At 39.5% G+C, this 27012-nt stretch overlaps 1 protein-coding gene across 6 annotated transcripts in view; it reads right to left on the bottom strand.

The window, feature by feature from the left end:
• The window catches only part of Atrnl1 (attractin like 1), a 590535-nt gene that overhangs the window by 418668 nt on the left and 144855 nt on the right, over positions 1 to 27012 (bottom strand). For 5 of the 6 annotated variants that reach the window (XM_028880975.1, XM_037205779.1, XM_037205772.1 and 2 more), the window contains exons 20-22: positions 24830 to 24923; positions 16320 to 16372; positions 1677 to 1771 (exon numbers count right to left, since the gene is read on the bottom strand). In XM_028880975.1, coding sequence (XP_028736808.1) covers positions 1677 to 1771; positions 16320 to 16372; positions 24830 to 24923 — 242 coding nt within the window. Of the gene's footprint in view, positions 1 to 1676; positions 1772 to 14018; positions 14133 to 16319; positions 16373 to 24829; positions 24924 to 27012 lie in introns of those variants that run through there. The other variant, XM_037205789.1, reaches the window with a different exon arrangement.

Consider the following 27012-nt stretch of genomic DNA (forward strand, 5'->3'; position numbering starts at 1 on the left):
TTATCATTAGTTCAAGATGTCTTCTTTTCCATTTGTTTAATCTTTGTCTTTACCCAGAGAAAGAGAGGTCTATAGAGGACTGGCTCAGTAACCTCTAAAAAGGGGTAGGTTTTGTGTCTGTAACATGTGCCTGAGTGTTAAAACTATTATTGTTATGAGACAACGTATGCAAGAGAAAGCATAAGCCCTTCCTTTCAAGTTTAGTCAACTCTTGATATTGTGTGCTTTGCTTTATTCTTGGTGGGGTGAAAATAAGAACAATTAAAAGTTCATAACAAAATGGTCAGTGTAAGCATATAAAACTACCTTTCTTTTTTAGTTCATCCTCTACAAATTCAAAGTTTTGTTATTGGGAAATACCTTAAGTACTGTAACTAAAGCTCCAAGCCCACTCAGTGCCCACTCAGTGCCCACTCCGCTCTTTGTAGAGCTCTATTCAGCTAGGATGCCACAGTCAATCTAGAAAACGATGACATCAGTGCTGTAGATTGGGGTGGTGATGGGGGAGCTCACTAAAGCTGCATGGCACAGGTGCCCATTCAGAAATGGTTCATATGAAAGCGCTAACTAGAGGGAACCTACAGTGAGAGAAGACTGAAATCTGCCATAAAAAGTAAAAATGTGGGAAATCTACAAATGATAAGACATCTACTTATTTTATTTTACAGAATAGATTAAGAAGCTTTCACCAGCCAGGCGGTGGTGGCGCATGCCTTTAATCCCATCACTCAGGAGGCAGAGGCAGGTGGATCTCTCTGAGTTCAAGGCCAGCCTGGTCTATAGAGCAAGTTCCAGGAAAGGTACAAAGCTACACAGAGAAACCCTGTCTCAAACAACCAAAAAAAAAAAAAAAAGAAGAAGAAGAAGAAGAAGAAGAAGAAGAAGAAGAAAAAAAAAAAAAGAAGAAGAAGAAGCTTTCACCAATAAGTTGTTTTAACTTTAGAGATAGTCCTCAGTGAATTGTTCTTAAATAAGAGGAATTACACAAGAAAATCTTGCAAGCATCCCTGGAGATGCTTCTCATGCAAGGGAGTATGTCTACCTTGTTTAGAAAAAAAAAATGGACAAGACATTTTTAAACTGACATGTTTTTAGATTTACTATTGGCAGGCAGTGAATACATTTGATCTTCGTCAGCTTGTAGAATTACATGAATGTGAGTCGACATCTGTGTAACTCAGTGAAACATTAGATTGGGACAAAGGTCAATAAAAACGAATGATATGCTTCACTGCAAATGAACGAGAGTTTGATACAACACGCCTTGAATTCCTGTGTTTCTTAAATCATCTTTTCATAAAATTTGGATGTCCTTGAGATTGAGATAATTGACAAGTTTATAACAGCATTCATGCTTATAATTATACACTTGAGATTCAGAAAATTCTTATTTACAAGTAAAACACAAGAATTCAAGGTAAAGAAGAATTTTCTGAATAAATAAGTATATGGATGTATAATTTAAACCAGGAGACTACCAATCAAAAACACAAACTTGTCAATTCTCTGAGTCACAAGTAAATCCAAGTTTCATAAAAATTTAAGAGCTTCGGTAATTTCTACAGAATTCCTCCTATGTAATACTTCTGGGGAGTTAAATCACAGGAAAATGATAATAAAAAATGTGGATGCCTTGGTAGCGGCAGCACTCACTGCGGGAGGTGACGCCTCCTTACCTGTTCTGGGTTTGCTATGAAGTTGATGGCAGTGTGGTGGCGATCATCTTCCTGTAACAAGCTGAAGGTGAACTGGTAGTCAATCAGAAGACTGTCTGTGGGGAGAGGAGAGTCCTGACATACACTCAAGAAGGGGCTTCATAAAACACAGGAGCTGGGTGAAAATACACTGCACAAAGCATTACATTTATCATGAAATGCTAGCAGACTATTCAATTAGAGAAAAATACAAATCTTTGTCATTAGCAGCAAAAACAGATGATATAGAGGGCTAAATTTAATTTACTTTAAATTAAATAAATAACAATTAGACCACACATGCTGTTTCCCTACCAACCTGTACAGAAAGAAATCAACTGCACAATTTTTCAGACAAATCAGGAGATGCTCCATCTCTCCTCAGAATTTCAGAAATCACATTACTTATCTTTAGGGGAATTATGGAAAACTAAGTAACTGGCATTTGAAACACAGACCTTAATGCCAATATGTTAATGTGCTATAAATTTTTCAACTGAGTGGAGTACAGAACAAAAAGATTACAATTTAACATGTTTTGAATTTAAACAAATGGATACAATTTGAACATATCTTTTTATATTGAATTATTGAACCATATCTTATGGATCAAGAAAAAAAGGTGTAAAAAATGAGAGAAATGGGAATTAGAGCATATGAATGACTAGTGTTGTAAAATAAGAAATTATAACAAATTGACAAAAAAAGTATCCTGGTGAGTAAACCTAAATATTCATATAAAGGATGACATATTAAATGTAAGTTCATAATGTACATAATAACCAATAAATTAAAATAATCTAGTGTCTCTCATTTGATGAGTGGTAAAATATGATTTATTTAGGAGTATATTATTCAGACATAAAAAGAAATGAAGCACTGATATCTCACCACAAGAAATGAGTAAAATTAAAAAATACTGCACTAAATTTTTCAAGGCTGTCACAAATGAACACATATGTCATGATTTCATGCATATGATATACACAGACACAAATCTACAAAATGGTATCTAAGATCTAAATGAAGGGGAATTGGGTGCAACCATTAAAATGCAGACGCCTTATCTGGAGAGGATGAAGACAACATAAGATTAGGAAATGGTGGTGGTTAAATAACTTGGTGAATACACAGTAAGCCTGCTGAGCTGTATGTACACTCTGACTACTACATCAAGGCCAGCCCAAATAGTTATAAACTATATACCATATAGTTGGTAAAATATAGACATCCAAGCTGTTCCATGTATGTGCACATATGTGTGCATGTGCGTGCGTGTGTGTGCGCGCACACGCACACTCACACACATTATTTGCAAAGAAATACTAATAGTTTGTCCACTTGACACAAGCTAAGGTCAGCTGAGAAAAGGGAACCTCAAGAAAAGGTCTCCATCATACTGGAATGTAGGGCAAGTCTGTGAGGGACATTCTTGACTAATGCCTGATGTGAGGGGCCCACCCCACTGTGGGCAGTGCCATCTCCTCAGCTGGTGGTCCTGAGTTGTACAACAGAGCAGGCTAATGAGCAGCAAGCACTCTTCCATCGTCTCTGCTTCAATCCTTGCCTCCAGGTTCCTGCCCTGAGCAATGGACTAAAACTGTAAACTGGAATAAACTCTCTCCTTTCCATGTTGCTTTTGGTCATGGTGTTTATCACAGCAATAGAAACACTAATCATCACAGACACCAATCACTCTTACATAACAATAAAAATCAAAAGACAGGATGTATAGCCGTATTATTTATGGAAATGTATATTCACTAATGCTTTTCACATTCAAATACAATTATAGTAATTTAACGGGATAACAATATATAATATATTCATCATTCACATTAAAAATATAAAATTAAATTTAAACAGTTTACATCTATACAACAACTGAGAGTAAACAGAAATATATAAATGACCCAGGACTAGAGAGATGGCTCAGAGGTTAACAGTACTGTCAACTTTTGCAGAGGACCTGGGTTCGAGTCACAGCATTCACTGAAGGCTCATGACTTTCTGTAATCCTAGTTCTAGAAGACCCCATGCCCTCTCTGGCCTCTTCAGGCACTGCACACAGATGGTACACAGACACACTTCAATGTAAAGCCTTGCATACACATAAAAATTGTTAAAGGAAATGTCACATAAGGAAAAGGCACAACAGGGATTAAATTATAGATTTAAACTTAGAAAGTTCAGTTATATAAAGATTATTAAAAAGAAAAACGTTATCTTGCTAAATCTATAGCAAGACTATTTGCTAAAGGTGATATAAAACAGCCACAGTAAAAACTAAAATAACAAACCACACCCATATAAACATCTACAGGTTTCATCTCAGGGAGTATTTTATGATATTGAGATCATGTCTAACCTAATACAAAAAATTAATAAACACTTTTAATTGTTATATACAGCTAGGTAGATCTTAATCTGTATACAGAGAAGCACTTGACATTTTAATATTAATCTATATTAAGAAACTTGATAGCCAATATTATCATTTCATATAATCCATGTGAAGATGTTTATATTTTCTAATGACACTATCAATAAAATAAACAAAAGCTCTTTATGGTTATAATGTATGTGACCATAATTTATATTTCTAATAATTATGTTCTGGAGACCTTGGATCTGTTTAGTCTATTAATAATTATAAAGATATATGTATGTTAAATGTCTATTATAATAATTTATATTGTGTGGTTGATAATAGTCACCTCAATCAACTTATCTGGGGTCAGAGAACAGAACAGCCATAATATTAAACATAGAGGTTAGGCAGTGGTAGCACACTCCTTTAATCCTAGCATTCCGGAGGCAGAGATCCATCTGGATCTCTGTGAGTTCAAAGTCACACTGGAAACAGCAAGGTGTGGTGACACAAACCTTTAATCCCAAGAAGCGATGGCAGAAAGCAGAAAGGTATTTAAGGCAGGAGGACCAGGAACTAGAGCTAGTTAAGCTTTTAGGCTTTTGAGCAGCACAGTTCAGCTGAGACCCATTTGGATGAGGACTCAGAGGCTTCCAGTCTGAGAAAACAGGATCAGCTGAGGAATTGGCGAGGTAAGGAAGCTGTGGCTTGTTCTGCTTCTCTGATCTTTCAGCATTCACCCTCAATACCTGGCTCCCAGGTTTGTTTTTATTAATAAGACTTTTTAAGATTCGTGCTACAATATTGTAGTTTCAACGACTTTTTGATTCCCATATTAGAATTACCTCACTGCCTGTGTAATTCAGATATGAAGAAAGTACTGAAATATAGTGTACATCATATCAATGCTAAAGGTTTACCATGAAGGGTGAAAACAATTTTAAACTAAAGACTTTAAAACAGGAGACATAAGTTTTGAATGTATATCAAAGTGATTTAAAAAGGATGGACCCACAGCCAAGCACTGGGCCGAGCTCCTGGAGTTCAGGTGAAGAGAGGGAGGAGGAACCATGACAGGAAAACCACAGAGACAGCTGACCCGAGCTAGTGGGAGCTCGTGGACTCTGACTGGCTGCTGGGGAACCTGCATGGGACTGAACTAGGCCCCCTGAATGTGGGTGACAGTCGTGTAGCTTGATCTGCTTGTGGGGCTCCTGGCTGTGGGAACAAGACTTATCCCAGGTCATGAACTAGCTTTGGAGCTTATTCCCTACGGTGGGATACCTCGCTCAACCTTGATGGGGGAGGTTGATACGCCACTTGATACGCCATGGGAGGCCTCACCCCCGAAGAGGAGTAGATGGGGGGAAGAAGGGGGGCAGAAGAAAGGGGGAACTACAGTTGGTATGTAAAATGAAAAAAATTTAAACAAAAAACAGGTATAGATGTGCAAATAGGAGAAATACTTTGGATTTATTGTTTCTTTTTTAATTGTCATGTTCATAGAAAAAAAATGTCTACCAATAACACTCCAAAATCAAAGTTTCAAAGAATATCACAGCCATGTGCTTTGTAGAATAATCCAAACAACAGTATGCTAAAGTCCTTGTGCCTCAAAAAACTATAAAAAGCTTGAAAAGAAATAAATAAAAAATGAATGAACTGAAATAAAATTAAAATAGTTGACAGAATCTGACAAATATCATTAATAACTACTGATTCATACAAGATTTAACTCATCATTAATCACAAAATATCAGATTGGAAAATCACCAAATCAATTCATATTCCACTTACAAGTGACATGCTTGGCCTATGGGAGGAGGAGGAGGGCAGACAATGGGAAAGAGGGAGCAGACATCGAGCAAAGACCCACAAAACGACATTGGGGTCACGAGACATGTAAGGTATCAACATTGGATGCCTATATTCAATCACAAAAGGGCGTCTAATTTACGCACTAAAATCTGACTTAATAAAGAAACTACAGCCACAGAGATGCAGCGAGTGCCCAGCATGCATCAGGCCCCAGTTGGCTTCTAACACAAAGGGAAGAAGAAAGCCTGGAGAGTCTAAGATCATAAAACAGGGTATTCCCTTTGGGTTCATATTTTAGATCAATATAATAATGATTAACAGCAATTTTCTTCGGGTAGAATCATTAGGGATTTTAATTTGCCTTTTAATCTATCTTTTTTCTAAAATGAATATGCATTTCTTCTATTGCTGAAATTTAAAAGGGGATATTTTTAAAAGAATGTACAGATAACATCATTTTCTTGAAACTGATCTTTAGCAAGTTTCCATATAATATACTTACATGGTTAACAATTAAATTAACATAGTTATAATCACTTCCAAAAATGACATCTCATTTCTAATTTGCACGCTTCTTAGATATAGGCCAACAAAAGCGTAACTCACAGATCCAGACTCTCACCCTAGTGTGATGTGAGGGAAGGACACAGAGTAGAGCAGCCAGTGTCTGTAGGGTCCTTCAGTCAGCTCTGGACTAGAGTCCATGAAAGAAAACAGTGCTAGCTTTTACAGAGTGAAGATTTACATGCAGAAATAAATGATGAGGAAAACAAGCTGCGTAGCTTTGAATGTTATCTGATGTCTGTAACACATGTACAGCAAGTGTAACTTGACAAGAATCACATGGCCTTCAAACATTGTTAAACAGCCCTAACCAATGAACATGCGCACACACTAACAGTTTACGTGTGTGTGCTACCATCAGGTCTGCTATGACGGTCACACAGTACTGTGTGTGGAGATCCAACGAACAATAGCTGTGTCCTCAAAGTTTCATTTTATATGAAAAAAGACTAAGTGTGTAAGTAAAATAACTTCCCACCATGTAACTTTAGACAGAAATAAAAGAGCTGTGATGGTTTGAGAGGGAGAAAAGTACCAAAAGTAAACACCACAATCAAATATAAAGTTTGGGCTCTTTAGGTATACACAGATTAAAGCATTGAAGATTCTAACTACAACCAGATTTCCCCCATATGTGAGGCTGTGTTGTGAGGCTACAATGCCATAAGCACAAGTCAAAAGCTGAGTCATTTATAAGGAAGAGGTTTTGGGGAGTTCACATGTCTAGAGCGGCGAGTTCAAAATGCCTGCCTGAGCCAGCATCTGATGAAGACTCACTGCTGCATCACCCAAGAGAGGGAAGAGTGACTTCAGCCCCGCCTGTCACGTGGTGCCTGGTGCTTCCTGGCCTTCAGGGTTGGAAGGAGCCTGGATCTGTGTTCACCACCAAAGCCAAATTCCGGCCAACAGGCCAGAGCCAACAGACCAATCCCCATTAAGCCGTCAAAAGTCAAATAAAAGAAATTCACTCACAAGACATAACACACAGTCCAAAAGAAGAAAACTCTTTGACTCATATTTAAAGCAAAACAAAACAAACAAAAACCAGAGCTGTCTCATCCAATATAAGGATTAACTCATTTCAGCATTCTCCTTGTTCTGTAAGATGTAGCTTTCTATGGTATTAAGACTGACATTTGCCTTTTTTAATTTATTGCTACAATAATGTATTAAAAGTATTTACTCTTGTGTATCCACATAAAAATATTAAACCTAACAAATATATGCTCATAAATAATGTTTCTCAGTCTAAGACCTACACATTAATTAGATAAATCAATGCCAACTAAAAGCATATGTGGTGGTATTGTGTTCCCCAAAATGTTGTGTACCCTAATAAACTTATCTGGGGTCAGAGACAGAACAGCCATTAGATACAACGGCTAGAAAATGGTGGCACTCACACCTTTAATCCTAGCATTCCAGAGGTAGAAATCCCTCTGGATCCCTGTGAGTTCAAGGCCACATTGGAAACAGCCAGGCATGGCGACACACACCTTTAATCCCAGGGAGTGGTGGTAGAAAGCAGAAAGGTATATAAAGCGTGAGGACCAGAAACTAGAAGCATTTGGCTGGTTAAGCTTTTAGGCTTCTAGCAGCACAGTTCAGCTGAGAGCCATTCAGATATGAGGACACAGAGGCTTCCAGTCTGAGGAAACAACATCAGCTGAGAAGTTGGCAAGACTCTTTAAGGTTCCTGCTACAAGCCTACAGTGAGATATATGGGAAAGCATTTTGTTTTTAATAATACAAAACTAAAGCAAAATTTGCTAAGTAACAGAGCTGAGCACTTACTAGAAAAGTAATGATTTTCAAAATAGGTACCAAATTAGTACCTCAAAAGTTATCCTGAATTCTAAATAACAATAAAAGTAAAATTCAGTCATTTGTTAAATACTAAAATATACCTAAATGTCAACTACTTGAAAAAGAGTAAAACACATAGCTACAGTTCAGGTAGTAACATAAAGAACGGACAGACACACAGACGATCACAAAGGGACTTTATGAAAGCTAATTAATGCCAGGCTTTCACGTTTAGTTTCCAAAATTGTCATAGATTCAGTCTTTCATTCAAGTTTAAAAGTTTTTGTTAAAGTGTTTATGACTTTTAAAATTCATATAACCAAGAAGTACCTATCTTTAGGGTCGTGTGTTTTTAAATTACTGAAGATAATTCAGTAATTCAGTATGGACAGGGGCTGACAGCTTCCTCATCTACTCTGGTTTGACTCTAATTCAAGGACTGGGGCTGTAAAGAGGGCGGGCGGCCCTGCTGAATCACAGTGCTCAGCTGTGTTCCCACCTCACTGCACTCAGTGAGGATTTGCAGCTCAAATTCTGATCTAATCTCAAAAGTCGGAAAGTTTCCCTTTACACCCCATTTCCTTTCAAAGTTCCCTCGCTCTAAGGGGCGCTAACAATGGCAACACTGCCACCTAGTGTGTGAGGACAGTCTCTCCAACGCCGCCTGTCCAACATGAGAAAATCTCTAATAAAATGGTCATTAAAGGGTGACCAAGTGGGACCAGGGCATCCCGGTGCTCTGGTAAGACAGGGATAAGGAGTTTGGGACAAGCTCAGATTACACAGCAGAAAACTAGAATATAAGTTTATAACTGCACACTTAGCACAAAAGGAAAGAATATAGACATTTCATGGATGCGCTTTAAATATTGCTATATTTTATATTGAAAATATTTCAGATGTGTAAAGTTAAATATTTTATTTAAATTGATTTTACCTATTCCCATTTGCTTTTGCATGACTCAAGTTATATTTATATTAGACAGCACTGATCTAAAAGAAAAGTTATCTTAGTTTTCAACATAAGTGATTCAAGCATTAATAAATTTTATAATGAATGGGATATAAACTATATAATATGTTAATAATTGTAACTAGTCACTATTTGGTGTATATATAAAGTCTATACAAAAATAGTAAAAGGCCGGCAGTGGTGGCGCACGCCTTTAATCCCAGCACTCACTAGGCAGAGCCAGGCGGATCTCTGTGAGTTCAAGGCCAGCCTGGTCTACAGAGTGAGATCCAGTACAGGCACCAAAACTACATAGAGAAAACCTGTCTCGAAAACAAACAAACAAAAATAATAAAAGAATAATTTCTAATTAAGAAAAATAGGCAACAAAACTAGTCTATTTAAAATAAAACCTAAGAAATACAGAAAGATCTAGGAAACCCACTGATTGCAATTGAAAAGTACATATGAATATATAATTTCAAAACATACACTAAAAAGCATCGCCTTGCAAGATATTCAGGACAAAATTTAGAACAAAATAATGCACACATTAGTAAAACAATCAACCAAGAGAGAATAAAGATGAAGCAAGGACTACAGCATCCACCGTCCATGTGAACACCAGCAATGAGGACATCATCAAGTGTGAGAACCACTTTGTTCTTACTTAAGTATTACAACTGAGAAATGAAGGTGGATTTGGAACAATGAGCTTTGTGCAATCTTGATAACTAGAATCGGCACACTGATCAGCCATGTCTGCTAAGAACAAGAGCAGTTCCAACCACACATGCTGCATGTACTCGAGATGAAGACACAACTCGGAAATGTTCTTCTCCACCGAAATCTGAACCTGACTAAGCCTCTAAACCAGGGATTCTCAGCCTCAGGTTGCTATCTGCACCTGATGATTCCTGGTTCTGAACAAGGCATCTGAGCCTTAGAGACTAGTAGGCAGAACCTCAGCCTGCCTCTAGTCACTAACTACCCTCTACCTATTGCCCTCCTCCAGCTGGGAAAACAAAACATTTCCAAACACTGCCAAGTGAGGAGAGGGTGCCTGAACTAGCCTACGCCGGTAATCAGATTGGTGAACACCCTGAATGTCATATCATTGAGCCTTTATCCAGTAAGTCATGGAAGCAGATGCAGAGATCCACAGCCAAGCACCAGGCTGAGCTCCAGGAGTCCAGTTGAAGAGAGGGAAGAGGGATTGTATGAGCAAGGGGCAACAAGATCATGATGGGGAAATCTACAGAGACAACTGGACCAAGATCAAAGGAACTCACGAACTTTAGACCAACAGCTGTGGAGCCTGCATGGGACCAGACTAGACCCTCTGCATACGGGAAACAGTTGTACAGCTGGGTCTTTTTGAGGAACCCCTGGCAGTGTGATCAGGATCTATCCCTGGTGCATGAGCTGGCTTTTTGGAGCCCATAACCTATGGTGGGATGCCTTGCTCACCCTTGATGCAGGGGGAGGATCTTGGTCCTGCCTCAACAGAAATGTACTAGGCTTTGCTGACTCCCCATAGAAGGCCTTACCCTTTCAGAGGAGAGGAAGGGAGGGGGGATGGGGGAGAGCAGGAGGAGGGATGAGAAGAGGGTCTGTGGTTGGTATGAAAAAAAAAAGAATAAAAAAAATTCTTAAATAAAAAAAGATTTGGAATGTTTCTGCATTGTCAATAAATTAGAAAAATATAAAAATGTACTTATTTAGAAACTTAGAAAATCATATAAAAATAAAGACTGAAATCATAAATTATGGAAAAAATGATGCTAAAACGGAAACTTTATCAAATGTGGCAAAAAAGCAACAAAACATTGGGACAAAACCAGCAACAGGACACAGGTCGCCAGTTCAAGTCATTAAAAAAAGATATTTGAAAATGGAAAACTGATGGATGAGCTGGAAAACAAAGTCTTCAGAATGAACAAAACTAAAGACGGATTAGGTAAAACAAATAAATAAGTACATAAATGTCTTTTAAAGTAACAATTTAAAAGCACCACAACCAGAGATAGAGATTAAATGACTACACTTTGTGAAAAAGTTCACAAAGTGCTGAGGACATAGCTCAGCCATTAAAAGCTAGGCTCACAACCAAAAGGACAAAAAGCTCACATAGTATTTTCATTATTATTGCTTAAAAAAAAGAGCAATGTTTAAAATTCCTTCATAAAATCTAATCCCACAAAACAAAAAATATGCATATAAAAATAAATAAAATATAATCAAGAATATTTAGGTAGAAAATAATGTACAAGAAAGACAGACTACATTCACTAACATTTAAGTAATCCTGAAGTAATGATAAAGAGGTAACAGTCTGCAATGTTGAAGTAATATTCCTTGAAAATGTAATTTACTCCAGAACAAAAAGTTTAACATTAGAAAATCCAATAATGAACTTCATTATTTAATAACAGAAGATAAATAAATGCATTCAGAAGCACATTTTATAACTCCCTAAGACAGGAAATGGTATAATTTGAGAACAAAGAATATTTTAAAGTAAGGCAAACACTCCCCTTAATAATGCGTCTGTGGTCATTCTTATGGCACAGCACACAGAGAGAGCACACGGGAGAATAAGGAGCCGGGCATCGCCTGGGGCACAGCCAGCAGCTCCTTCAGAAGTGAACACAGCTTGACTGCAGCCGCGACTCACTGCTGGCTTGGGTCTGTGTTTGCTTCTGTGCTTGCTCACCTGTCCTGCAAAAACCCAGGTCTCACTATGGAGCCCAGGCTGGTCTCAAACTGGCTACCCTCCTGCCTCAGCCTCCCAACGCTGGGATTACAGGCATGTGCCATCACATCTGGCTTAACACACAAATTGTAGGCATTTGCCCTGGAAAAGAAAACATCTGTCCACACACGAACTAGATGAGTGTTCACAACAGCATGTCTCCAAAGAGTGAGACTGAGGAACACTCTAATTAACCCATCAATTTCTAAATGGACAACGGCAGCAAATCAACCTAATTGCATGTTATTCATTGATTCATAAAACTAAGCTCACTGTATTGACAAAGTAAACGATATATTCTTATCATCGTCATCTAAATCCATGGGGAGAGAGGGACAACAAATGTCTCCCTAAAAAAAAAAAAAATTCAGCTAAATTAGAATAAAAGGAATTCCCTTAAGATGATCAAGTCAGCTAAGTTATTTTTTTCATGGAAAAAGACTGTTTTCCTTCTGAAATCTAGAACAAGACAAGAATATACACCTGGATGCTCACTACATCTTTGTAGCACAGTTTTGAAGACTAAAGCTACTGCCATGAAAACAAGAAAAATAACAAAAAGGAATCGGAACTCAAAAGGAATAACTACAACTTATTACATACAGAAGATGGTATTGTTGAAAGAAGTTCTGACAAAATATGCTAAAGGGTACCAGAACTAAAGGATAAAAACAAATATAAAAATCAATTATATTTATATACAAGGGTAAAAGAAATAAGATATTCACAGTAGTTTCAAAACAAAATGCATAGGGATTGTCTTAGGGTTTCTATTGATGTGATAAACACCATGACCAAAGGCAGCTTGAGGAGGAAAGGGTTTATTTTGCTTGCACTTTCACATTGTAGTCCACTATGGAAGAAGGATTTCAGAACAGCAGGATCTGGGAGACAGGAGCTGATGCGGAGACCATGGAGGGGAGCTGCTTACTGGCTCTGGTATGCTCAGCCTGCCGTCTTATAGAACCCAAGACCACAGTCCAAGCGTGGTTGCATCCACAATGGCCTGGGTGCTCCACCACGGAGTACTAACTAAGGAGACGCCACACAAGCAAACACACAGACCCCAGCCACACCCTGCAGCACAACCAAAGGAGGGCCCGCCTGAGAGCTGTCAGTTGGCTCTGGCTGGTGCGGAGTAGACATAAAACTAGCCAGCACCGGGTAAATCAGACAGACAGACTGACACACAGACAGGAGGGAGGAAGGGAGGGAGGGAGGGAGGGAGGGAGGAAGGAAGGAAGGAAGGAAGGAAGGAAGGAAGGAAGGAAGGAAGGAAGGAAGGAAGGAAGGGTGGAAGATATACACAATTAAAACCATAAAATATCTCTAAGGTAAATGAAAGAAAATTTAAAAAGAAAAAGATGCCATTTCCTTAAGTAAAAAGACTTACTATAGTTAAAATGTAAATTCTCCCAAATTCACCTATAAACTCAGCAAAATCCCAAAGAAGTGTTTTTATAGACATGTCTCAGAAATCCAAATTTGTAAGTAGAAGTACATTTAAATTCAAAACTGCCTTTCATCTGGCTTGAACATGCTGAATTTGTCTTTCCTGGTCTGGATTACCTCACTTGGGATGATTGTTCCAAACTCTATCCATTTACTTGAAACTTTAATTATTCTTAACAGCTGAATAACATCCCGTCGGGTAAATGCATCACATTTTCATTATCCATTCATCAGGTGATGGACATCTAGGCTGCTTCCAACGGCCATTATGAACAGAGCCGCACTGAACAAGGATGATAAAGTGTCCCTGTAGTAAGGTCCTTTGGGGTATATGCCCAAAAGTGGTACAGCTGGATCTTGGTGTGGATGGATTCTCAGCTTCCTGAGGAACTTCCACACTGATTTCCACAGTAGCTGTACCAGTTTGCACACTTCTACCAGCAACAAATAAGTGCCCCTACCCACCATCAAGAGCATGTGTTGTCATTGTTAATCTTGGCCATTCTGACCAGTGTTGAGATAAAATCTCAATATTGTTTTAAAACCCCAGCATGGAGCAGGGGAAGTAGACACAAAGTCCCACCCCTTTGTAATTGATACCTGCTGGGAAAGGAAAATCACTTTCTCCAATGGAGTGTCGCTGGGCATCTCAACCACACCCTGGAGCCCGCCCTGGACTACGTGGAGACACAGCATCTCAACCACACCCTGGAGCCTGCCCTGGAGTAGTTGGAGACACAAAACAAACTTGTTTTTGTTTGGGGACTTTTTTATTTTGGATGTTTTTTTCTTTGTCTTATTGCTTTTGTTCTTTGTTTTGATTTTGGGTTTGTTTTGGTACTTTTTGAGAGAAAAGGGAACTAACATGAAGTTGGGTAGGTAGGGAGGTGAGGAGGATAGAGGAGCTGGAAGCAGGAAAGCATAATCAAAATATATTGTATGGAAAAAAATTTACAAAATAGTTACCTTTCTAGGGGTTGGGGTTTAGTTCAGTGGTAGAGTGCTTGCCTAGCAAACACAAGGCCCTGGGTTCGGTCCTCAGCTCCAGGAAAAAGAAAAGTTACTTTTTGAGAAAACTACTTTTTAAAGGAGTAAGACATATCCAGACATGGTGGCACATGCTTTAAAAGGGATTTAGACAAATCATAAGCTAAGAAATAATGTTTGCCAACTAAACATGTGCTGCAGGAATTATGTAGAATAATGGGCCTTTAAAACAAAATACCATTGTCCTGGCAGTTGGTTTGCTTGCTGGCATGTTTGGTTTTGGTAAACCTGACACTAGCTAAAGTCTTCTGGGAAGAAGAACACTCAACTGAGAAAATGCCTCCATTAGATTGGCTCTTTGGCAAGTCTGTGGGGCATTGCTTGATTAATGATTGACATGAGAGTGCCCCACCCACTGTGGGCAGTGCCACCTTCGGCACTGATCCGGGGTTGTATAAAAAAGCAGACTGAGCAAGCCCTGCAGAGAGCAGGCAGTGAGCAGCCTCCTCCATGGGCTCTGCTTCAGTTCCCGCCTCCAGGTTCCTGCCTTGAGCTGCTGCCCTGACCTCCCTCAGTGTGACCTGAGAGCTGTGAGCTGAGATAAACCCCTCCCTCCCCAAGCTGCTTTCGGTCATGGTGTTCGACACAGCAATAGAAAGAAAATAAAACAATCATGAAAATAAATCATTAAAAAAAATGTTAATGAGTGAGACAGTGGTTTAGCTTGAAGTGTTTGGGAGGCCTCCAGGCAGTGGGATCGGGACCTGTTCCTAGTGCATGAGGCGGCTTTTTGGAGCCCAGTACCTATGGTGGGACACTTGGTGCAGGGAGGAGGGGCTTGGGCCTGCCTCAGCTGAATGCACCAGGCTCTGCTGACTCCCCAGGGGAGACCTTGCCTGGAGGAGGTGGGAATGGGAGGTGGGTTGGGGGGAAAGGCTGGGGAGTGGGAGGAGGGAGGACAGGGGAATCTGTGGTTGATAAGTAAAATGAATAGAATCTCTTAATAAAAAAAAGAAAAAGAAAAAATGTTAAGCACTTCAACAAGTAACATACATATGACATTTATGCGTTAAAAGATTGTCAATATTGGGGGCTGAAGAGATGGCTCAGCAGTTAAGAGCACTGGCCTTTCTTCTAGAGAACCCGGGTTCAATTCCCGGACCCACATGGCAGCTCACAACTGTCTGTATCTCCTGTTCCAGGGGATCTGACACCTTCACAGAGACATGCATGCAGGCAAACAACAATGTGTATAAAATAAAAATAAATAAATTAATTTAAAAAGATTATGGATATTGTTAGTAATGGATGAAAAACAACAATTAGATTTTATTACAAAACTACTAGAATAGCTAGAATTAAAAAAGCTAACTGCAAAATCATGTTGAGAGATACCGAAGAACTGAAAATCTTAAGAGATTCGTGGCAAGAACCTGACAATACAACCATTTTGGAAACAATTCACCTGATTGTGTAAATCTAAACAATCAAATGAGGTAACTGCTGACAGAAGACTAGTGCAGATTTGGAGAAAGATCAAACTGTTTTATTTCTTCAAAATTTTAAAAATACATTAAAACTACAGAAGTTTATTTGAACCCCACCTTTTGTTCATGTTCAGGACATGAATAATTTTAATTTACTTATTTATTTTACTAGTTAGAGTAGGAAAAATACACCAAACACTGTTAAGAGAATATTGCAAATACAGATTACCTTTCATAGCCAAAGATTATGGAAGTATAAAGTTTAAAAAATATAAAGGATAAAAATTTTGTAATTATACTCTCAAAAAGTTTTTAAATAAAATAAAATATATGGAACAGAGTAACTAAAATAGTAATGAAACCATAGCTATTCATTTACCTGAAACTAACAATATAAATCAATTACTATAAATGAAAACACACAAATACTTACAATAACATGTCCCCCTAAGTGGATTACCAACATAGCGATTTTCAGAGTCACATCTGTAAAAACATGAAAGTTTTATTTAGTATTTAGTAGTATATACTACTAAATAATGTAAATATATTAAAACTATATCATAAATTGAATTTTTAAAAATAAGCTTCCAAAATAATTGCAGAAATCCTAAGGATAAACAAGCGTGAGTGAATAGAAAACATGTGTGAAAGGTAAGAACAGCACACACATGACAGCTTCTCATGGACTGACCAGAGCAGCTGGAAGCAGGGGAGTCTCCTTGCTTTGCCCATAAAGTCATCAAAATGACTGCTCAATATGAGCTAAACAAGGACGTCAATGGCCATGTCAATGGCTGACGGTCTTAGTTAGGGTTTCTGTTGCTATGACTAAACACCATGACCAAAGCAACTTGGGGAGGAAAGGCTTACAAACTGGCTTACATTTCCAATTCCCTATTCATCATGGAAGGAAGTCAGGACAGGAACTCAAGCAGGGCTAGAACCTGGAGGCAAAAGCTGATGAAGAGGCCATGGAGGGGTGCTGCTTATGGGCTTGCTTCCCCTGGCTTGCTCAGTCTGCTCCCTTATAGAAATCAGGACCACCATCACAGGGGTGACCCCACCCATAATGGCCTGGGCCATGGCACATCCATTACGTGTGCGCACACATGCTGTGAGATCACGTTCCCATCGGAATCTTGGCATTTAATGCCAACCGACAGTCATCCAATGGTGAGCTCTCATCATGACGTTCCTCGTCTAGAGCCGCTGTGAACAGCAAGTACCTAGGGTGGGATCACCTCAGCAGAAGATCGTTCACAGGGAGTGACAGCAGACGGCCTCGATGACAAAGCAGAAAACACAGGACAACCCCCTCTCCTGGGCCTGCAACCTGGCACTGTGGGCAAGCCTGAACACCTCAGTTCAATCCTTGAATGATCTGGAATTGTTCTCCCCCTCTCGGGCTGAGCACTAACCACCCGTTTTGGCATTAACAACCTTCCATCACCTGGTTGCACTTGGGAAGAAATGACTAACTAGCTTTGCAACCATCAAGAAAACAAATAACCTTACACTTGACATATAAATATACACACATACATATAATTTAAAATTTAGGTACCACACATAAGATAGTCCAAGTCTGGCTTATTTCACTGGACATAATGATGTCTAGTTGCATCTATTTTCCTTAAAATGCCGTGATTTCATTGTTTTTTATGACTGCATAAAGCTCCAATGTGTACATGGGTCCCTTATTTATCCACTCATCTGGGCTGTTCCATTTCCTAGATGTTGTGAATAGTGTACATCCATGTGGCAGGTTGAGTAACTTAGTCCTTCAAGTACACACCCAAGAACAGAACAGCTGGGTTATACGACAGCTCTAATGGTAGTTTTATGAGGAACTTCCTTACCAATTTCCTTCATGGCTACACAAGTTTACACCAGCAGCAAATAAGGGCTCCTTTTTCTCTGTACCCTTGCCAGCATTTGTCATCATGAGTTTCTCTGATGATAGCCAGGTTGACTGCAGTGACCTGGACTCTTCCATTTTCCTGGGAGCTAAGGAGGCTAATGCTTTGCGAAGTGTTTATTGGCTGTCTGTATTTCTTCTACAGAGAACTGTCTCTTGAGTTCAACAGTTACTTCTGTTTAAAGTTACCATTTTTCAGTACCAATTATCTTGGGAAAAGGTTGGGCTGACAACTGTCATTACCGTGACAACAGGACTACTTTGCATTCATTTAAACAGATTGTTTTATTTTTGTTGGTTGGCTACTTCATTCATTCATCTGAGGTTGGGAGCCAAGATTGGCCTTAAAGTCACTGTGCAGCTGAGGCTGGCTAAATACATATTTTAATCACAATATCCATGCTTTGCCCAACAAGGCTGTCATCCCTTCCACAGCTTAAAGCACATCGAATGCTGCCTTCGAGTCTTTCCCATCTTCAAGCTGAGTGTGGAAGCTCACGCCTTTACTCTCCACATGGAGGAAGTCAGAACACAGAGTCTCTGTGAGTTCTAGACTAGTCTGGTCTACACACTGAGTTCCAGGCCAGCCAGGGCTACACAGTGACAGCCTGTCTTTGAAGAAGAAAAAAAAAAATTTAATCATCTCTGCTTTATCCTGTTAGAAACCTGTAGGATCAATATAGGAGGTTTGAGGGTATCTCTGAAAGGAGGCCATCACAAATTCTATCAATTCCTACTGCTCTCAAAACTCCAAACCATCAAGAGTGAAAAAATGAACCTCTACCAGCCTATCCACTAGTCTATTTAATTCATCCTACGGAAGCCAAAATTGCTGCTGCACGTCTGTCTGCAGGCTCTTGCCTCTTCTTTCTTTTATCATCATTTACCTGTGGTTTGAGTTTCAATTAACTCAAGGATTTGTATTTTACAAGGCTTTTCCTTTCTTTAACCAATTTACAAGGATTTGTGTTTTAACGAGGCTTTTCTTTCTTAGTTAACAAGGGGGAGGACGATATTCTCTCCATCTCCACATCCATGAGCAGACACTGGAAATGCTAAGACCATGTGCATTTTTATGTCTTTGTTGTTCCTGGAGCTACTTCCACTCTACCCACTGCCTTCTTTATCCAGAAACCATTACCTTCCTCAAATTCCAACCCAAGCAGACTGTGCTCAGACCTTCTTCAGTCTCAGCGAGTCCCTTCTCTGAAGTCATAAAGAACAATTAATACATCTGCTGAGCATTTTGATATTGATGCAATGACTCCTGGAAGCTGCTCATTCAAATAAAGGGTTTAGACAAATGCATGGCTACATGGCCAACGCAACCAACGACTGGCAGAGAAAAAGAACCAATATCCACTTGGGAAATTTACAAAAACATCTGCTATTTGATGACATACTTAAAGAAAAATGGAATTTGTCCTTAGAAGAAAAGATTCTTGGTTATATTAGATCATTAAATACAAGAAAACTGTGTGTTTTACTGTGATGAGTATAATACTAAAGCATGAAAGGTACTTTAGCAAAAACATATCAATTTTGCTTACTAATACCACACACTAATTTAATCAGTTTGCTTATTTAAATAACTATCTCTGCTTCCCAATAAAAGCATCTTCCAATATAACCACTATATAGCAAATAATTGTTTTCAAAATGATGACCTTATCTTTATTATCCCCATTCAAAAGTTAAAAATGTACTGAACAGCCATTTGAGATTCCTCCATTGAGAATTCTGTTTTGATCTGTACCCCATTTTTAATTGGATTATTTGGTTTTTTTGATATCCAGTTTCTTGAGTTCTTTATATATTTTGGATACTAGTCCTCTATTGGATATGGAGTTGATAACAATCTTTTCCCATTCTGTAAACTGCTGCTTTGGCTGACTGATGGTATCCTTTGCCATGTGGGAGCTGTGCAGTTTCATGAGATCCCATTTATTAATTCTTAATCTTAGTGTCTACACTATCAGTGTTGTGTTCAGGTAATTGTCTCAAGGCTATTCCTCACTTTCTCTTCTGTTAGGTTCAGTGTATCTGGTTTTATGTTGAGGTCATTGAGCCACTTGGACTTGAGTTTGTGCAGGATGACAAATATGTATGTACATACCTTCTTCTACATATCAACATCCAGTTATGCCAGCAACATTTGTTGAGGATGCTTTCTTTTTCCAGTGTATTTCTGGCTTCTTTATCAAAAATCAAATGTCCATAGGTGTGTGGATTTATGTTAGAATCTTCAATTTTATTCCATTGATCAATGTGTGTTTTTATGCCAATACCATGTTGGTTTTATTATTATAGCTCTGTAGTACAACATGCAATCAGGCATAGAGATGTCTCCAGCAGTTCTTATATTGTTCAGGATTGTTTTAGCTATCCTAGGTTTTTTGTTTTTCCATATGAAGTTGAGAATTGTCCTTTCAATGTTTGTAAGGAATTGTGTTGGAATTTTGATGGGGATTACATTGAATCTGCAGATTGCTTTTAGTAGGTGATAAGTTTTAAAATCCCAGGTTGCTGGGTTCCCGCTGCCACTGATGTAATAAGCCAAATCAAGCCGAATTAATAAACAAAGGTTTAATGAGCAAAGCAATCCTGGATGACCCTTGGGAAGGCAGGGGAAGGGTCACAGGGGTAGAGTCACATAGGAAGAGTCACAGAGGAAGAGTCACATGGCAAATATGACTACCAGGCCTTAAGCACCCTGTAGGTGTGGTCTTGAGCAGCCTCGGGGAGGGGCTGGCTTTTGGTGGGCTTTGAGGGGGTGAGTTTGGGGAGAGAGATGGAGGAGGGGAGTTGAGGTGGAGCTTCCACCAGAACAGTAGGGTGGTCATTTTTACTAAGTCAGTTCTACCAATCCAAGAGCAGGGAGATCTTTCCATCTTCTGATGTATTCTTCAATTTCTTTCTTCAAAGACATCAAGTTTTTATCATACATGTCTTTCACTTGCTTGGTTAGAGCTACCCCACAATATTTTATGTTATTTGAGACTATTGTGAGAGTGTTGTTTTCCTGATTTCTAAATCAATTTGTCATTTGTATATAGGAGGGCTACTGATTTTTTGAGTTGGGAAATGAAAATCAAAACTACTGTGAGATTTTAGCTTACACCTGTCAGAAAGGCTAAGATCAGTAACACAATTGACAGTTCATGGTGGTGAGAATGTGGAGCAAGGTAAACCACTCCTCCATTGCTGGTGGGAGTGCAAACTTGTTCAGCCATTATGGAAATCAATATGGCAGTTCCTCAGAAAATTAGGAATCAGTCTACCTCAGGACCCAGCTATATCACTCAGGCATATAGCCAAAGGACACTCCATCCTACGACAAGGACACTTGCTCAACTATGTTCATTGCAGCTTTATTCATCATAGGCAGAAACTGGAAAAAACTTAGACACCCCTCAACTGAAGAATGGATAAAGGAAATGCAGTATGTTTACACAATGGAGTATTACTCAGATTTATAAAAAAAAAAAAAACAATGATATCATGAAATCTGCAGGCAAATGGATGCAACTAGAAAAAAAAAAAATCACCCTACCAGGCGGTGGTGGCTCATGCCTTTAAGCACTTGGGAGGCAGAGCCAGGTGGATCTCTGTGAGTTTGAGGCCAGCCTGGGCTACAGAGCGAGCTCCAGGACAGGCACCAAAACTACACAGAGAAACCCTGTCTTGAAAAGCAAAAACAAAAACAAAAAAATCATCCTTAGACAGGTAAGCCAGACCCAGAAAGACAAACACATATGTATTTACTTATAAATAGATATTAGATGTTAGGTAAATGATAATCAAGCTACAATCCACTGACCCAGAGAGATTGGGTTAAAAAAAAGGGGGGGGGGCTCTAGGGGGAACCCACAGACCTCCCTGGGAAGGGGAAATAGATCTTGCAGGTGGGCTGGGGGCAGATGGGGACAGTAGTGGGAGGGATCAGATGGTGGGGCCATAGAGGGAGAGAATGTAGGGGGAGATAGCTGGAATTGCAGGGCATTTGGGGGTGATGTAGAAACCTAGTACAGCAGAAATTTCCTGGAATCTATGAAAGTGACTCTAGTGAGGACTCCATCTTTTATAGCCAAACAAGGCCTCCAGTGGTGGCATCGGGTGGCATTTGGTTCATTTGTTGGCCAAGGAAGTCCTCTAGGGATCCCTAAACAACACAGGCTGATGCTAGGACAAAAGGTCACTCTCAAAAGACTGAAAGCAGGGCCCCATTGCCAAGGACAACATTCACTTCTAGCCGCTTTGGCATGGGAAGGTAGTCTACTACTGAAAAAGAAACCTGGACACCAACCCTGCCACAAACCCTTGACCTACAGTCTGTCCAGCCTGAAAGATGTGCTGGGGCAATGGTGGCACAGCACTTGTGGGCAGGGCCAACCAATGTCTTGTTTAAATTGTAGCCCACTCCACAAGAGGGAGCCCATGCCCTATTATTCCTGGATGTCCAGGACCCAGAGACTGGATAACCCAGAGACCTAGGGCAGAACAAAACACAACTGGCTGAAAAAGAAAAAATCAATGAAATGGTTCCTAATAATATTTTGATATACTCATAGATCAGTGCCTTGTCCAGTCATCAAGAGGCTTCCTCCAGCAGCGGATGGGAGCGGATGCACAGACCCACAGCCAGACATCATGTGGAGAGTCTGAATTGGAGGTCTCCATTGGGTCCCTCCCCTCAGAGAAGAGGGAACCACATGGAGATGGGGAGGGAAGACTGTAGGAGTCAGAGGGATGGAGGACACAGGAGAACGTGTGAATCAACCGAGCAGGGCTCACATGGGCTCACAGGGACGGAAGCGGTAAGCACGGGCCTGCCAGGGTCTGCACCCGGTCCTGTGTGTATGTTACAGCTGTTAGCTTGGTGCTTTTGTGAGACTCCTAACAGTGGAGGGAGTATGTCTCTGACTCTTTTGCCTGTTCTTGGGACTCTTTTCCTCCTATTGGGTTGCATTGCCTGGACTTGATATGAGGGCTCTGCCTTGTCTTAATGGATCTTACTTTGTCATGTTTGGTGGTTGTCTCTTGGAGAGCTGTTCTTTTCTGAAGACAGGAGACAGAGGGGGAGTCTCTGGGGAAGGAGGAGGTGGGGAGAACTGGGCGGAATGGAGGGAGGGGATTATCATATGAGAGAAGAACCTATTTTCAAGTTATAAAAAATTAAATAAAAACACTTGCATTCCAAAAAAAAAGTATTGAACAGAATCATATCTATATATACTATCTACAAAGTATTCTTTACAAATTGATATTCCAATGCCTCTTTAGAAAAATACATAAATTAGATCAAAGGCTATATATATATGTATATATATATATATATATTTGGTTTTTCGAGACAGGGTTTCTCTGTGTAGCTTTGCGCCTTTCCTGGAACTCACTTGGTAGCCCAGGCTGGCCTCGAACTCACAGAGATCCGCCTGCCTCTGCCTCCCGAGTGCTGGGATTAAAGGCGTGCGCCACCACCGCCCGGCGGCAAAATATATTTTTATCATTCAAAACTATATTTTAGATAAAATGTATATGATTGACCTGTTACCTGTATTAAGCTGAGCTTATCAGCTCATAAGTAAACAAAAATATTGCTGGCTTTTGTCTAAGAATAAAAGCATGTTCCTAAATTGCCAATTACAAAGGAAGTTAAGTCACTTATAAAAAACTGTACTAATTATTTTCAATTCATAATCATAGTTGGAACTAACATTTTGCTTTTGTCTATACTGGTATAACCAGGATCTACAGATGTTATCTTCACAGCTGTAATGAAATAGTGATGCTTATGAGCTGGTATATAATTTGAGAGAGTGGATAAGAATGCTGTAAAGTGCAAATAAAATTAGGGTTTCTATTTACAAAATTATTAAGATGATCATGTCGTAGCCTTGAACTCTTCTAAGCATGGGTCTGTGCAGATTCACTAGCCTCATGACAATAAAGCTAGATCTACTTAGAAAACAAACATTACTGTTGCAAAATACCAGAGGCACCGTCCTACCGCAGAGGGTAAGCCCCGGCTTAGCTCATTGCTCATAAGGCCTGTGTGGCCTGCCTGATAGGAACCGATACAAGGTCTATCAGGCTTTGACTCCTAACTGTAGGGATTGCAGCAGATAAGCAATTAACTGGCAATAAATAAAGGCTTCTCTGAACTTGAAAGTCTATGATAATCAAAGATATCAAGTAAAAATAAGCAAATATTGTTTTCTGTGTTTAAGAGATTCTTTAGATAAAAATTTTACTTATAATTTAGAGAATTTTTTACTAAATTTTTCCCTGATAATTACATAATATAATGAAAACATAGTTTTTCTCATATAATATTCATGAAAAATAAGCATATGCTTGTAACTAGTTAATATGGAATCATACAAATCTGATTTTAATATAATATACATTTAAAAATTAAAGAAAGAAAAATAATTTAAATGTATTGCCTTTTAAAGTCACAATTAGAAGGTAATAAATATTAAGAATAATTAAATGATATTAGAAAGTCACTCACGAAAAACTGAGAGTAAGATATTGGGTTCCTGTGTAAGGAACGTTCTAGAGAAAAGGAAGGCTGTTGAGTTGTGACTCAGCATGACACAAGTGTGGACCCCGGAACCCGCATCCACGTCAGGACCCGCATCCACGTCAGAACCCACATCCACGTCAGAACCCGCACACACATCAGGACCCGCACCCACGTCAGGACCCGCACACACGTCAGGACCCGCACACACGTCAGGACCCGCACACACGTCAGAACCCGCATCCACGTCAGGGGTGGTGCCGTGTGCGCCGTGCCCACGCCCCCCCCCCCCCAGCAGTTGGCTCTAAAGGCTCTAGGAAACCATCATCTTTACACATTTATTTTTTCAAAAGATTTTATAATATGTAAATGAAATTATCTTACAATAATGTAAGCTTAACTAACGTAATGCTAACATTCAAATTTAAAACATAAAAATTAGTCTTATAGCACAAAATCCATAAAAGTTCCAAATATAATTCTTTGCACTTACAATTGGCATTGGTCACCTTTTATTCCTTTTGTTGTGCAGAAACATTTCCCTGTGTGCAGATGACAAATATTTGCATGGCCACTGCACGTGCAAGCTGTAAGTCAAAAAATAACATAGTATTAAGTATTATTAGTATCTTATTTTATGAGGCTATTTCCTCATGTCATATAAGCTATTTCTTCACTTAATGTGAAAACTTTGCAAAACTCTTTACAATCCTAAGGAGTGTCCTGCATCTACCATGCACCTAAGTAGTTCTCTAATTCTCCTTTGTGCTTGTTTGTGATCTGATACATCAAGTTCATGAAGCAAGTGTTCAAAAAGATAGCAGGTGTAGTGATGCACACCTCTAGTCCCAGATTCATGGTACACACTCCAGTCCCCTCATGTGGAAGCTGAAGGCAGGAGGCCAGAAGTCAACATTACCCTTGGCTACAGCAAGTAGATATGGCTTTGAGGAGGTGATTGGTTCAAAACAAAAATAGGTAAAATTTAAAAGCAAGAGCTTTGGAATGCAGTGACTTAACTTCAAACACGCATCTCCAACCACTACCTACAGAACTGTAGACAATTTATTGAAACGCTCCAGATTTGGTTTTGTCATCTATAAATAGAGAATAACAGTACTTAGCTCTAAAGAGTCTTGAGAATTAAATAAGACATTGTTATTTAAACCACTTAAAATGCCAAGCAGTAGTGGCACTCGACTTTAATCCCAGCACTTGGAGGCGAGGCAGAGGCAGGCAGATCTCTGAGTTCAAGGCTAGCCTGGTTTACAGAGTGAGTTCTAGGACACCCAGGGCTACACAGAGAAACCCTGACTCACAAACCCAAATAAATAAATAAACAAATAAAAATTTAAAATGTGTAAGTACTGAAAAAATACAGCTATTATTTCTAGTATTATTACTATTTTAAACAAGACCAAAAGTACAGCCACATACGGCCTTATTGTCTGCTCGTCTTTTTATGCTTCCGAGATTATTCTCAGAATTGCTTCAGAACACTAAATTAAGCATTGCATTCCACAATGGCACGACTGGTTTAGTTGTAGGAACGCAAATATCCATTTTCTCTTCATTATTTCCTAACACAGCTGCCTAAACAGGACCTGAGCAACGACGACTACACCAGCAGATGAGGCAATGCGAGGAACACCATGGGGCCTCGGGCCTGGCCAAATGGTAACTAGGAAATGCTGAGAGCGGGAGAAAGAGTCTCCCAATGCAAAGTGGTCAGCCCTGAAATCACATACATACAAGGAACAGTATAAGGACAGAGCCATTATATAGTCCTAAATATATATGTAAGAGCAAATAACTACATGTGTAAAAACAAATGAGGTCATGAATTTGAGCAAGAGCTGAAGAAGACCCCAATCTTGGCCCCCAGAAGGACACATTAACATGTACATGCATCTACCATGGATGCCCATACACATGCATGTTTACACACACACACACACACACACACACACACACACACACACACACACACACACACAACACACACACACACACACGGAGGGAGGGAGGAAGGGAGGGAGGGAGGGAGGGGAGAGATTGAAGGACAAATGAATCTGTAATTTAGGACATTGGTGTCATAAATTCTGTGCCTGGAATCCCATCAGCTGAAGGCCTAACTTCTACATTCATGGTCCTTCTTGCATCTAACCACTCCTTTCCATTTCAGAGCTGCAGTGTTATCACCCACATCCTCTTCCTGACACTGACACAGTCACGTGACACATCCACACCCCACACACCCACACCCCGTGCTCCAGGGTTACAGTCCATTCTCCTATCAGAGGACATCCTAAGAGCAATGGCGTGTCCGTTAGCATCCCTTTCAAAAGCACCAGTGAGAACCACTGTTTCTGCAGCACCATTCTGCTGATGGAAATGAAATCAAGTGGCCTACACATACACATCAAAATGAGATAATCAATCTAATTTTCCCAATGTTCAACATTTGTTACTATATTTTTCTTAAAATATCAATAACTATTCTAATATCTATGCTAATTAACAGATGCAAACAAATGTAACCAGATAAACACATTGATATTCCAAGAGGGTTTTCAAAATAAAATAGATCTTAAATATACATGTCAAGTTTAAGACCACTCAGGACATTTTTCGAGGGGAGAAAAATAGTCCAAGGCTTTCGTTGTGTGTTGTACT

The sequence above is a fragment of the Peromyscus leucopus genome, chromosome 1, assembly GCF_004664715.2.
Source record: "Peromyscus leucopus breed LL Stock chromosome 1, UCI_PerLeu_2.1, whole genome shotgun sequence".
Taxonomy (NCBI): domain Eukaryota; kingdom Metazoa; phylum Chordata; class Mammalia; order Rodentia; family Cricetidae; genus Peromyscus; species Peromyscus leucopus.